General features: G+C 31.1%; 1 protein-coding gene across 2 annotated transcripts; it reads right to left on the bottom strand.

Annotated features, from left to right (window-relative positions):
• Positions 1-969: 969 nt before the first annotated feature.
• LOC113392957 (angiotensin-converting enzyme-like) lies at positions 970-15,341 on the bottom strand. Of its 2 annotated transcripts, none has more exons than XM_026629604.2 (11): positions 15,024-15,341; positions 13,995-14,402; positions 13,755-13,916; positions 12,645-12,750; positions 12,035-12,370; positions 11,470-11,716; positions 11,051-11,184; positions 8,935-9,172; positions 5,869-5,967; positions 2,764-2,886; positions 970-1,506 (listed from the first exon to the last, which is right to left on the bottom strand). In XM_026629604.2, the coding sequence occupies exons 1-11, from the start codon at positions 15,033-15,035 to the stop codon at positions 1,131-1,133; spliced, it is 2,241 nt and encodes a 746-aa protein (XP_026485389.2). In that variant the 5' UTR covers positions 15,036-15,341; the 3' UTR covers positions 970-1,130. The 2 variants fall into 2 exon arrangements, with proteins under 2 accessions (XP_026485389.2, XP_026485390.2); XM_026629605.2 differs by having other exon boundaries at positions 13,995-14,399.
• Between the last annotated feature and the right edge of the window lie 8 nt (positions 15,342-15,349).

Genomic DNA, 15,349 nt, shown 5'->3' with positions numbered 1-15,349 from the left:
ACTATTAAATTTATTTAATATATTTACAGACAATTCAATACATAACCTTTTACGCGAAGAACCTCTGACAGCAACAGACCGTGACATATTATTTAATAATATTCCATCCCGAGGTTTTTTGTTTGTTCATTGATTGATAATCAAAAGAAGCTGCCCTATTGGTCTAGTGGCTATACTATGAGGATACGTATTCAGAAGTCCTAGGTTCAAATACTAGGTCAAGAAGAAAAATGAGATCTTTGTATTTTCTACAATGATATTTTTAATAGCAGACCGAACTTTTAGACCGTTGAATAAAATTAGAGAAGACAAGTAAGACTGCTCGTCTTGTGACAGAAAGCTCTCCGGTTGTTTTAATTTAGTTCAATGTAAGGAGAGAAAACCCGTTAGCCCGGTCTTCTTCGTTCTAGAACGTTCGACGTGATCTAATAATATAGAACTGTAGTCACAATTGAGTGTGAAATTTCATTATTTGAATTACGCCACTCAAGTTAATCTTAGGTTATATAATTATACTCAAGTTATCTTATTATAAATGCGAAAGTTACTTTATTTAGTTGTATGAAAAGCGTTCAAATCTTAAGTAATCGACCGATTATTACGAAATATTGCTTAGACGTTGTCAAACGTACTGACTAAGACAAGGATACCTAACACTCACAACACCGCAGGTAGAAACTAGTTTCAAATAATTAAACAAGAATAACATTAATTTAGCCATACTGTAAGCTGCAATAGTCTAGTGGCTAGACCATGAAAACTTTAACACGAGGTCGCGGATTCGAATCCAAATAGCAGGCATTTAATCTCATGTTCGACGATGAAGGAAAACATCTTAAGAACTAAAATTCTGCCTCATGTTCACCAAGATGGCTAGGGCTATTGTGTACAGGTTGTTAATTTCATATACACAACATATGAACTTTAAATATTGGATATAATATAGAGGTAATAAAACGATAATAAAAATATAATAATAAAATTTTATTGATGTTTTTTAAGAATTTCAACATGTATTTTCAATTTTCGCAACGATTTTATAGGTGGGAATGGTAATCGAAATAGATTAAAATTAAACATTTACATAAATGAAAAATTTACATTAAAATTATTTATCAATAATAGTCTATTCACAGTTTAGCTTCGCTCACTCCAACGGCGCTCTCATTGGTCTTACACTGCGAGAGTTCACTCGTGGCTATGTCTAACGAACCATTTTTACTTAATCCACATAGAGAAAATAATCTACTGGATGCGTCTCTCTTTTTTACGCAATATAATATGAACATCAATAAGGTTAATATAACAACAATAATTCCAACAACAATTGGAGCACTTGTGTCCATATCTTCGTTATCCCTTACTAATTTAGCGGTTTCTTCCTTGAGGAAATCATTAAGTCCTGAAAAATACTCTATAATACCTTTTGTAGACAGTTCACTTTCCCCTGTCATGTTGTATAATACCGTTTGCCAGTCTTCGCTTGCACCGAGAGACATGCCATTACTAAAACGAAAAATAATATATTAAAACGACTGTAACGATTTCGGTATACATTATTAAAACGCCTTAAGTACTGTTTCAGAGTTTGGAATAACCTAAAATTCGTTTATATGTCAATGTGTGAATTGATTTGGAAACTACACGGTCAAGGAAAATGTTGAGGAACTAGACATCTACGCATGTTTGTTTCTACTAAAATAGTAGATTTATTTGTTGTTTTTCAAGATCGTCGATGTTCATTTTTTAAAATTTATAACAGGTTAATCGACTGGCTATTTGGCCACCTTTTGGTAAGTGGTCTCCGCCGACTATAGACAGTGACGCTTTAAGAAATAACAACCATTTCTTACATCGCCAATGGACCAACAACCTTGGAAACCAAGAAGTTATACATGTGTTTGTTTCCCTGACTCATCCTTCAAACCGGAACATAACAATGCTAATTAATGCTGTTAAGTGATAGAGAAATTGGTTAGTGGTGGAAGTGGGTACCTACCAAGACGGGCATGCACAAAGCCCTAAGAATATATACACATATATATTATGATATAAGTAGGAGGAAGAGCATATGGGCCACCTGTTGGTAATTAGTCACCACCGCCTCCAGACAATGGCGCTGTAAGAAATATTAATCATTCCTTACATTGCCAATGCGCCACCAACCTTGGGAACTTAGATGTTATGTTCCTTGTGTCTGCAATTATACTGAAATATAACAATACTGGGTGCTGTTGTTTGACGGTGGAATATCTGATGAGTGGGTGGTACCTACCCAGACGGGCTAACACAAAGCCCTACCACCAAGTAAATAATATATAAGGAAATAGTATATGATTATATATATTAGTTTACTAATGTGCTTACTCTTACACATTACACTTGCTCGAATTTTATTATATTTGAATGTATCGTTTGTATCTATACCGACCCATTTAAAAAAATGGTAGTAAAAACTTCTTGCTATAGAATGTTAATGAAACCTTTGTTTTTTATTGTTTCGCTTAAGTGATGACTTTGATATATTTTTTTGTTATTAATAAATCAGTATAAGACTTTCCTATTAATTTTTAAAATATACCATGACCTTAGAAACAACCCAGACCTATGTAAAAAGCGAATAAAAAAACCTTGGCAATGTTAAAATATATTATAGAGGAAGTTATCTCATATTTAGGGTCATGGTTATATTAAAATACTTATCGTTATTAATCTCAACAATATAAGATGCTTCCTCTATACCTTAAGGAAGTAAGTTCGTACCTCAACAGTTTTCCCGTTTCCTTGTCGCCGTATATGGAGCATTCGTGCAGAGGTCCCGTGTGATTTGCTTTCTTGCATAGTGATAATAGTACTTGAAATTCCAGAATATGTGAAATCAAGTATCTAAAAAAAATATATTGTTAAAAACTAAGTTTTTGATGTCCTATTATTATTAATACAAAAGTGTCTTGAGTAATTTGTTATGTCTTAGATACTCAACCTATCATTATAACATTCATACAGATTAACAGGGGGTATGTAAAAGGACATACATAGCACCCTCCCTGCCTCCTAACATGCGGCCGCAGTCGCGGGCGAATCGGCGGTCGGAAACTAGTACAACACAACTATTTATTGCAACTAATACATTTAAAAAAATTACGTTTAAATCATATTATATTTATCTACAATGTCTAATATGAATATATATGTATATTATCTTATATGTAATGGCGCAGTTAAATTGAAATATTTAACTATATATGTATTTATGATTTTTTATCTTTTCCTTATAATATATTATACTTCAATTTCGAATTAGATGACATATTACATAGCCTAACTTTGTAAACATTCTTTACTAAGACGAATACGAAATAGAAGAATTTAAATGTGTTATAAAAACATTTATTTTTTATGAAATAGTGTCTTCGAAAAATGGACTAGTTTTGATTGAAGCCTGCGACGATCGCTAGTGAACAATACACGATTACATGTAATTTATAAAATATGTAAACGTTATTCTAGTGTTATTGTATGTATTTTATATTCAATTTTACGGTACAATGCAAATCTAAATAATTTATTTTACCAGGTTGAAAAAAATCATACGTAAAATTTTATGAATTCACCATAACTCTTACTTCGCACAATTCATTGAAGTTTGAGGTGTTTTAATTAACAAATCAATTATTTCTGAAATAATGTAAACGCAATGTGTCACGCCAAGCACGCTCTGATAAGCATTAACCGATTATAAGCATCAAATAGTTATCATTTTGAAATGATATTTAATCTAACCATTAATAAATTATTAATAAATTGAAATCTTACTTCAATTTACAAAAAAAAATTACTGAATATAAGAATGCGTAGAAAATGAAAAAGCGAAGGCATTATTTTCTTTCCTAGTACACAGCATCCTCTTTATCTTCATCAACCAATCACAATCCATTGCTGGACAAAGGCCTGTCACAAGGTGCACCAAAGTTCGCTCCTTCTTCATCTTATCAGGTCCCGCCCCCTTCGTCAGGTCATCGAGCCACTCGAATGGAGGACATCTACACCCGTACGCTGCGTTCGTCACTTTAAGGCCTCCACTCTAGGACTCGTTTGCTCCAATATCCATCGATCCTTCGACATACATGACCAGCTCCCTATCACTTCAGTTAATTTTTTTTTCAGTTAGTTAAGATTTCCATACCAATTTTTCGATCGGATTGCTAATGTCACTTGCTCACCGTTCAAGACAGCATATATCAATATTATATTAAATATTGATAAAATGATCAATTAAAAAAAATAACATTCTATTTCAGAAACTAGATAAAAACGTTATTTCAGTAAGTGTATCTGAAGATGGATATTCATAAAACTCTAAGAAGTAGCTTACATCCGTTATTATGATTCAAATAACATTTTATCAGACATAATCAGGTAACTGTATATCGAAGCAAGAGACTATATTCAAATAACATTGCAAACCAAACTTTTAATAATACTACAAATGGGCATTGACCGAATGTGAATGTCATGTACCTACACTGGTTGGTCGATTTTTATTCCTATAATAAATGGAAGAAAATATACCGTCACATAAACACACATAATAACAAGATACACATATCAATACTTTCACATTTTAAATAAAAGCTAAAGTTTTATTGTTGATATTATACACATTAGTTAACCACTTTTTTCATTAAATAAGAATACATGTATGTATATGTGAACTTATTTAATATTATATAAATCAAATACACGATTACGTATGGTTCTTGAATCATTTGGTCATAAAAAACTACTTATTTCAATTCCTTCTGCGTATAATTGGAACATGATATAGTATATTTTTAAGCCACGCTTAAAAAGTCACGCTTTTCACGTTAATGTTCTATATTTTAATCTGGAAAGAACATTATTCAGATATTGATGTCGTATAAAAAAACCTTTTCCGAAAAGTACTGCTTGTTGTGGTATAAATTTTATCAATATTATTTTAGCGACTTTTTTAGTAAGGCATATAAAAATCTTCTATTATTTAATTATTTCAATGAACGAAAAAGTAATAATAAAATTTTAAATTAATGTTACAGATAGAACGATATAATAAATTTTAATAGTCATTTTATTATTGTTATAATTATATCTACCTACATTTACCATCGAAAGATTTATTTGATTATTCTAACATTTCAATAAAAACAATCTCTACTAAAATAAAAATATACAACTTATATTATCGCTAAATTGTTTTATATCCATACGATAAAAATATAAGAACAACTTCTTTAAATAATCACCTATGTCTATTTATAATATAAGTCATCATCATCCTCCTGCTCTTATCCCAATTTTACTTGGGGTCGGCGCAGCATGTCTTCTTCTTTCATACCTCTATGTCGGACGTTCTATCCATTTCGTCTTTCACCCAATCCATCCATCGTTTCTTTGGTCGTCCCCTACCTGTGTGTCCATCCACATCCATGCTCAAGACCTTCCTCATGGTCCTCATTCCTCCGCATAACATGCCCATACCATGACAGCCGGTTTCCAGATAGCTTCTCGGTTACCGGTGCCACTTTCAAACTTCCTCTTATGTACCATCCCTTACTGTATCCATTCGTATAAATTTAATGAATAATTATTTAATTATTGTATCCATTATAAGTATACTTACCTTATTTTTGAATAACCTTTTTCAAAATACAATTACATTGTATTGCATAAGCAAAAGTATAGAAACAGCGTCTAAAGGTCCCAATGTTAGGCTATGGCCTCCTCCAAAGTTATAGGAAGGTAATCATTGCATACAAAGTAACAAATATAAATCTTACTTTCAAATAAATGTATAAATGTACACTATATTTAAAAAGAAATCCTTACGTGATATATTGTACGTGAGATACCACGTGATACTTGGCAGCAGGATCCAAGTCACTTTCATTGCGAGGAACAGGTGGCGATATACCTGTCTCTTTTATCCTGAAATTGAAATGATATATTATTATCTAGCTATTTTCTCAAATTGTTTTTTTTTTTAGTTTCTATAGTTATGTAGTTTATAGTGTTTAAAATTTTGCCCATTACGAAAATGAAGTAATAACGAGTGCACTTGTTCGTCTTGGGAACGAGATGATCGATTTCAGGCTGTTTCAAATAACGAAAACATATTTTTTTGTTATATAATATTAAAACAATGATTGTAAAATATGACATTAAAAAATCCTGCTGAGTTTCTTTCGCCGATACTTCTCAGATCCGGTGTGTTTATTTCAAGACCGGTTTTAAATTTTTGAATATCAATTAGAATGTGTAACTCTTCTATATTGAGTAAAAATATTTGGCTTTGACATTGTGTTTGCGCACATACATGTGCGCTCTATAATATCTAACCGGAATACACCAAATGAATAAAGTAAAAATCGAATCGAATTTGATAAATACAATGATTTTATATGGATATATTACTAAGAGTTTATTATATTGTAAAACAAAATACTTTTAAATAAAGTAACTAAGTTAAACTTATAATGCAATGTTTGTTAAAAAAAAATATCGTTATTGTAGGTCGTTTTATTTTTTAATATATTGTATCTTTTAAATTCATGTAAAAATATGTTGAATGTTGAATATTATGAAATAGGCAAATAAAGAAAAACACAACTACGTGTTGTATCTCGTACGTATGTTTTAAGTATATTGTAATATACTTAAAACATACGTACATTGTATGTACGTACGTACATAGAGGACTATTCGCGCAATCTATAACCTAGGAGCCAAGGAAACATTAAGGTATAAATTTAAAGAAATTAAGATATTGACTGTTGCTTCTCAATATATATTCTGTAATGTTTTGTATGTACGGAAAAATATTAATGTTTTTATGAGAAAATGTGATTCTCATAACATTGGTACAAGAAACAAACACAATCTTGTTACTCCTGTTACTCGACTGCATAGAGTCAGTAACTCTTTTGTGGGGCAATGTATACGCTTCTACAACAGGATTCCAGAAAGCGTTCAAAATGTTTCTGTTGCCAAATTTAAAAAAAATGTTAAAGAACGCTTGTGTGCGAAAGGTTACTATACAATTAGTGAGTTTATGTTTGATAGCACACCTTGGGAATGAAACGATCGCCTCCTGGCTGTTTCTATTCATATACAATTATGTATCTATTTAATTTGACAAAAAAAAAAGACCCGCTGAGTTTCTTACGCCGGTTCTTCTCAGGTCAGGGTGTTCCTTTTTCCGAACCGGTGGTAGTGTTTAATTTAACCATCAATAAGTAAGTGTGATGCTTCTATGTTGAATAAAGGAATTTTGAGTTTGAGTTTTGAGTTTGAGTAATTACAAAGAAAAATACTGAAACATCTAATAACAAAACCGAACTAACCAGGCTTCGATAACGTCAACAATAATACAATACCGTTACAAATATTTTCCTTACATTTTTTTAATTGGCTTTCAATGCGTGAATATGTTATGGAGCTTTTAATAAAATAATATTTATATACACAGCTACTCGTCTCTGTACGAATAAAATTAATTTTTGATCTTAAGATAGCGTTTAAAAATATAAGGGCCAAGTGAAATATCTCCTTGTGGTCAACAGTCGGGGTGACACGGTAGTTTGTACGCTTTGTTTTTGTTTGTGACGCTCGCTGAAAAGACGTCGTGGGTATTCCGATTTTTAATACGTTTTTCCTGCGAGTTTTTATTTAAAAATGGTATGCAGACTGGTAAAATGGCTACCTGATGGTGTCACCACCTACATAAACATAGGTATTAAAAGAAATATTATCTATCGCTTACATTACTGGATAGGTACCAGGTGTCACAGTACCTACCCCTATTCATCACTATAAGCACTTATAAGATACTAAAAGTAGAATACCAAAGAAGACTGGCAGGCAGCGGTCAGCCATACAAATGTTTACTACATTTTGCGACCACAAATAAATCGTATAAGGACAAACTAAAATTGACTTTAATGATTATCTATTTCTTGTGTACATTCAAATTAATTATTAAACGCTTAGATAAACGTTTTAATGCAGTTATTATTCAGTCAATAACCATTTATTATGCTAATGTAACTTTTGACAAAACATCATTCTTGTGTTGATCGGCACGAATAAAAATAAACTGTACGTAGGTAAAGATAAACAATTAACTAATATCGATCATTAAAGACTTACTATCACTTTGCCTTAGTATACAAATTTAGTGGTGGTAGGGCTCATCAGATATTTTGCTGCCAGAGCCAGTGTATCTACAGGCACAAGGGACATAACATTTTAGTTCCCAAGGAAAGTGGCGCATTGGCGAAGTAAGGGACGGTTAATATTTCTAACAGCGCCAATGTCTATGGGCGGTGGTGACCACTTACATCAGGTCAGTCATTAGCCGGTCCAACCTTTTACATAAAAAAAATTACATATACATTGAAAAAGATAACTTAATATAAATTAATACACTAAATTTAAATTATTTTGTTTTTGATGTTGAGAGTTTATTAAATAGAAAACAATTTACTAAGCTGAACTCAATAATTTGATAAATAACTCAAATATACATACATATGTAGGTACTACAAAACCGTTTGTAGTAACCTTCATACTAACCCTAACATCCGTGCGAATGGGTTTGACCGTATCTTTATCTCTTTTTTGTAGGTACGTGTCATTACAAACATGTTCTTGTTAAGGTATCTTATAAACTCACTCACTATAAGGAGTTTACTCTATAACCCGAATAAAAAAAAACACAATTTAATATTAGTATATATTGGTGTCCTATGAGTGTACCGTCTAAAATTGTTAGATTTACGTTACGAGAAAATTCCTAATAAAGCCGATTTACAATTTTTGGGAGGGTTCCGTAAAATATAATTCATACTAGAGTTTGCTCTAAGAACATCAAGAAGAATATAATATTGTATTTACCTGAGATCCCACCAATGTTCATTCCAATTTTCCATGCTACTATTTGCAAAGATATCCCATCGCCATTTATCTAGAACATACGCGTATGCCATCAAAGGGAACTTCTCGAGAGCAAGCCAAAACAAATGGTTGATCGTTGACTCGACACCGGTCGTCACCTTCACGAAGCTCAAGGTTTGCAAATACTTCGGCGAGGTTAGCTGCACTGCTACGATGTCAGAGATTGCATCGTGGAAGGCTAAAATAAAGCTTATTGTTCACGTGACATGATATATAACCTTCATAATTATCGCTAATTAACTCTAAAATTTTAAGGCGTTGCTAATAATACCTAACATAAAATTTATATTTATTAATATGATCAAAGATTTAATTTCCAAAAAAAATATGATTTTGCACAAATGTAAAATCAGAAAAAAAAAGAAGCAAAATTAGTTTAATTTAGAAGTTATAAGTTTATTCCTATCGAAAGTAAGCATTCTTGTAATAAAATAATATTACGGTGCGGTCTGTAAAGATCAAATGTTATATAAATACCCTTCTGCTATTAATATACAAATAGATATATCTCGCTTACATTCACTAACTTCAATGAACTGGAAGATGTGCAGCAATCGAAGTAATATTTTAGGTAGTTAAACAATAAAGTATCACGGAGACATAGGAAGTAGACTAAACATCAACATAAAATAGCATTTTTTATACTGTACACTGATCAGTATCTATAAAATTTGATAGTACACCAGAAGTATGTTTGAGTAGGGTCTGTGCCAGTAGCCGAACAATAATTATCAATACATAGAGTTTAAGTTAAGAAATATAAGACAAACCTTAAAGCAATTATGATGTGACATTTTATTTCAATATTAAAAATAAAAATTATCCACATCAATTATTGTAAGCAGAAAATTTTGGTAAAGGTATTTTTATTAGCCTGTTCTTCCCAAGTCTATGGTTACCGTTCGTATGTTTGATTTGTGAAATTTTTGGCAAAATTTTGGCGAGTCTGGACAATTATGTGTTCACAATAAAAGTACAATATGTATTTAATTCTTCGAACAGAATATTTAGGTTTAAGGAACTTATTCTCATTAAGAAACAATTTGGCATTCATGAGTAAATGGTTGAAAGATTAAATGTCACATGTATTTCGAACTTTAAACAAAAATTAAGTTTCTGTGTACATGGATATAATGATTAATGAAACCCAATATTAGTATTAAAGACTCAGTACCTTATAATTTAGTTTTATATTGAGAGTAAAACTTAGGACTTAATACTTTATTGCATCCTGCGATCATTGAAAACGATATTGCTATATCGTGGTAATTTAAAGCTCAGACAAAAGAGAATGTTTGATTTTTATGCGGCGAAGGCCTTCATTGAATCAATAAAATGCACAAGTGGTCAACCGCTTTTGTTAGGATTTAGGCACTGGAACTAATTCTAAGGTTTCTGTATTAGTTATATTTTTTACTTTAGAAAGAGGTTGACTTTATTTCTGCTTTATATATGTTTTAAATTATATAGAATGGCATGCAAATTTTCCCATTTTAAGTGACCATTTTTTGAAATAAATATTGGAATTGCCTGTAGTATGAGCACAAATCGTTATTTTCGATGTCAATTTTTCTTTTTTTATAGTATACGTAGATAAGCGGGCAAAAAAGCCACCTGATGCTAAAGTAATCACTGCCCTTACACATAGGCGTCTTTTTTTATCATTCCTTACATCGCCAATGCGCCACAAAACTTGGGTCAGAGTAAAAAAAGCAAGTACAAAGATGTGAATGCCCTTATTTTTAAGATTTAAATAAAAATAGCATAACATATCCACAAAACTGGAATAGGCATTCATACCTCATAATTATAAAAAAAACTAAGTATTTGAGAATTTTTAATTATGTTTACACTAAATAAAAGTAGGTATATTGTCTCGTTTCATTTTTTAAAATGAATATTATAGAATATACGATGATTGAGTGGTACCTAGCCATACGAGCTTCATTTTGAAGTCAAATCAAAGCAACACTCTTTAGAGTATCTCTAAGACTATACACTAGTCAGTGTCATTTTTAATGTTTCCATTTGGCAAGGCTAATAATCGAATTCATACCAGGATTTGGTCCGTCTCTATAGAGTGGTTGGAGATTCCGATAGTGCTTAAAATATTGAATATGTCCCAGTAGTCTGGCTGCTCTTGACAGCCCTACGGTTATATCGTACACCCTTTCACCACACCATTTTATCCTGTAATAGTTATTAACATATTAAAGCGTATATTTTATTTACAAATTTAAGCTGGGCGTTGACTTGCGACAGAGGCTCAATTAGTCAATAGATGGATCTCGAAGCTAAGTTATTAAATGTTGAAATATTAACTAATGCATATGCTTTTGCTATCGAATAAATCAACAATACTCATGTTTTACTTGGTAATATACATTTTTTTAAACATACATATGATGTTATTAATCTACCTTCATCTATTTAGTAACAATATTTTTTGTAATATGAAAGGTTTTAATATCTTACTTATAGTTAACACCGTCACACATATCATGGCTGGATGGTAAGCAATTGACTGTCGGTAAAGATTCTTTTATATTTTGATATGCATCTTTTGAACTTTCAAAACCAAGCGATTGATGAAAATTATCCACCGCATTAAAAAGATCTATTGATAATATGTCAACGTTTTCATCAACTGACGGTCTTGCAACGTCAGGATATGGTGCTACTTTCGAATAAGTCGCCTGCCATTCTTGAGCCCACAAGTTACCTAAAAACAGAAAAACTTATTTGCTTCGGTAATTTATGTAGGCGCTATTCGAAACCGTAAAATATATGACTACAGTTTTCTGTGTATACGATATCTTCGCCGATTGCAAACAAAAAACCGAAAAAAAATATATTCAGAAGTAATGATACCTCTACTCTCTCTCTACACTCTCTACAGACTCTACAGTATACATTAGTCCAGATTAAGGGACGAATTTTTTAATTTAATGAGCCAAATTTTTATCTTAGACAATTTAAATAAATCGAAAATATTATTTGTTTCTGCCATAAAATATTATATTGGAAAACAGAATGATACCTAAAATATGAGCTGGAATCAGCTTGTTATCATCTTTTAGCTCTTGTTTATAGTATGTCTTTAGTTTAGCTCTAACATAACTATGGAGATTATCGTAATAAGGTTTAATTTCTCCCCAAAGTCTGTCCACAGTTCCAAGAAAGTCTTCATCCTCAAATGCATATCGCCACATTTCACCTGCATCAGTGAAATTTTCTGCCTTCGCAACATCATTCATTTTTGCTACATAATGTTTAAAGATGGGCTGGATTTTCCTTCCAGTTGCGTCTCGGTAAGCTTTCCAATAATATACCAGTTCATTAGTATCGTTACTGGTTTTGAATATTGAAATTATATCTGGAAATGTAAAATACAATCTCTCATGAATCTTAATTGTAAGAAAATTCAATCAGTAATATAAATTTAAACCATTTTTTTTTTTTTTAAATAGAAACAAAATCAAATCATGTTTTTTCCAAGAAATCATGTAACAAAAAAAAATCTATTGTAACATTCGTTAAGTATGTAAAAAATACTTCAAATTTTGTTTAAAATTAATTACTACTATATATCAAAATACGAAGTAAATTTGAATAACAGGAAAGTGACATTATTTTGCCTTGTAACTAACCGCTCATTGTTCGAGAAGCATTCTCGCTGTCACAGACAGTCGTATTGAAGGCGCATACAGTAGTTCGACTCCAAATGCGTTGCATTGTATCTATTTCCTCTCTTTGCTGAAATAATGAAAGTTTATGATATAACTTTGGTCTTATATTTATATATGTATATACGAAATACGAAACATTTCGTTTGATCATTTACGCATTGGAAATGAAATTACCTTTTTTACATACATCTCTGGTTTAATAAAAATAACTAATAGCGTTTCTTTTTTTAATTCATGGGTCTAAGCCTATGCGCTTGACAACAAATGTACAGGTAAAAATCAATTATGCTTGCTTACAGAATACCTATTACTTCTTGTGGTTGTCATGATTTATATATATATTCTAAGTATAAGCTACGAGTATGCATATGTCCTACTGTGTAAGAATAGTTCAAGATAATACTTTTTAATGCAATAATATTTTTTGCTTTTGTAAATATCTATAATTACAGAAATGGTTTCGAAACATATATCAAGCTAATACCGTTCTTAAGAATCAAATAAAAAAATTTTATTATACTGTGTAATTATTTTGATATTATGACTTTATATGTATTAGTAGCAGGAAGGGCTCCTCCCTTACTAGATCACCTTCTAATGATTTAAATTTTAAAATGTTTAGATTATAAACTTATAGAATAAACTTCAAATTTTCTCCTCGACAGTATAGGTTGCCTAGTCCAGCAGTGGGACAACAACATATATTTAGAAATAAGATACTCATTAGTAGAATTGCACCTACCAGTAAAATATCTAGATAAAAGCCTTATCACAAATAATATTAAAATAAGAATGTTTCTAGATCATATTAATAAATAATGCGAACTAAATACGTCCAATACGCCTTCTTTCATTCAACTAATTTACTTGTTTGACCACATATATCCATCGTAAATGGAATTCTCAACGTGAAGAGAAAAATTAAAAAGCACCAAGAAATTTATAGAATAGTGAGTATGTTAATACACCCGTCGAGGAAATCGATTTCTTGTTTATATTAATATTGAATTGATTATTTTAAAAACTAGTGGTTCAGCTTATTTTACAACGAGTGAAATCTTTGATGCTTACTTTAGTTTGTGGCATTTGAACATTAGTACCACGTTCTTTAATAATTATGAATTTTCTTTTTAATTTTAAATCATTTGCAATTCGCTGGTCATCCGCATATTTTTTCTTTAATATCTTCCAATATTGTTTCTTAATTTCATCTTCCTCGGCAGCTACACGAATCTGAAATATTGCAAATTATACTAATTTTGTATACACGACACGGAATTTTTAAATTTCAGATTCAAGACAAATCGTTACCATTTTCTTTTTCTTATATTCACTATTTATATCTGTAACAAAAGCCCATAAAGATTCTTGCGATGCTTTGCATACTTCCAAGCTAAGCTTATCCATTTCTTCGATAAATATTTCTAAAGTAGAGTTTTCTTTATCTATTTCGTCTAGTTGAACTTTAAAATTTTCAACTATATCGGCATTTTTTATAATTACTGTAGCAGGATCTAACACTGCTTTCATGGCATCTTCTAAAAACTTCTTATTATCTTCAGCATCAATTTCCACTTCATGAGCACTCTCGTTTGATTGTTCGCCTTTTTTATTTTCTCCTAAAAACAGTCTTTCATCGGCTGACATGGCTGATGTTGGATTGTTTGGAAATTGAACTGCTACTGTGGCAGTAAATAATAGTATCAAATTTATGGCCTTCTGAAATTTACAAATATATGATACAAGTATTGAATTATAAGTCTTAAACTATCGAAAAATATACTGCATAAAAAAATAGTTGATTGCATTACAAATTTTTAAAAACAAACTTCTATTTCGTGTTTATAGTTGTTATTAAAATTTAACTTTTTATATTATTATTTTTTGTATTTTTAAAACATGTTACGTCGTATTTTGTAATGATGTTCTCTGAATGCTAAACAATAGGTATGAAGACCTGCAAGTTCATAGATGTACTGGACAATTATTTTGTAACGTAGCTCTGTACCAGTACCGTGTTATTAATTATGGAATTAATTATGTACGCGTTTTAGATGTAATAACGTATGATAAACGTATAACAAAGGTCCAAGTTTAGTGATTAAATAATGATTACATCCTTTATGCAGTTGTTCGCGAGCATCTGGCATTGAATTATTTTCTCGTCTATAATCCTTAACCCACTAACATGATAAAATATATTTAAGGTCTAAATAATTTTCTCTCATCTTTCTAATTTATTCTAGATTATTTATAAATTTAGTTGCGCTTTAAATTTAAGCGTCGTATATACAAATATTAATATTTTTTAATATAATTATATTTAAAATAAATACCTACATTGTACAGCATTATGTTACTCGAACTCGATCCAGATGTAAACTTTAATATCACAACGAAACACAACACCAACTACATTTTTCCAATTATACGTTTGTGAAGAATACTATCGCGTTACTACAGCAATTGTTGACACGCCGTTCTCCGGCGGAATTTAGTCACGATGTTTGTGAATATTGCCTTATGTTTGTTCGTTTTGTAGTGTTTTTTTTAATTGAAACAATCGACCGTCGGTTATGTTTTGAAAACTTTGGCACGTTACGAGCGCGGTGCGACTCGTCCGCGATCGCCAGCACATTGTTCTGTGACAGAGATGCCCACCTCAA

Source organism: Vanessa tameamea, chromosome 12 (assembly GCF_037043105.1).
Source record: "Vanessa tameamea isolate UH-Manoa-2023 chromosome 12, ilVanTame1 primary haplotype, whole genome shotgun sequence".
Taxonomy (NCBI): domain Eukaryota; kingdom Metazoa; phylum Arthropoda; class Insecta; order Lepidoptera; family Nymphalidae; genus Vanessa; species Vanessa tameamea.
This window is presented reverse-complemented; position numbering and strand designations above follow the sequence as displayed.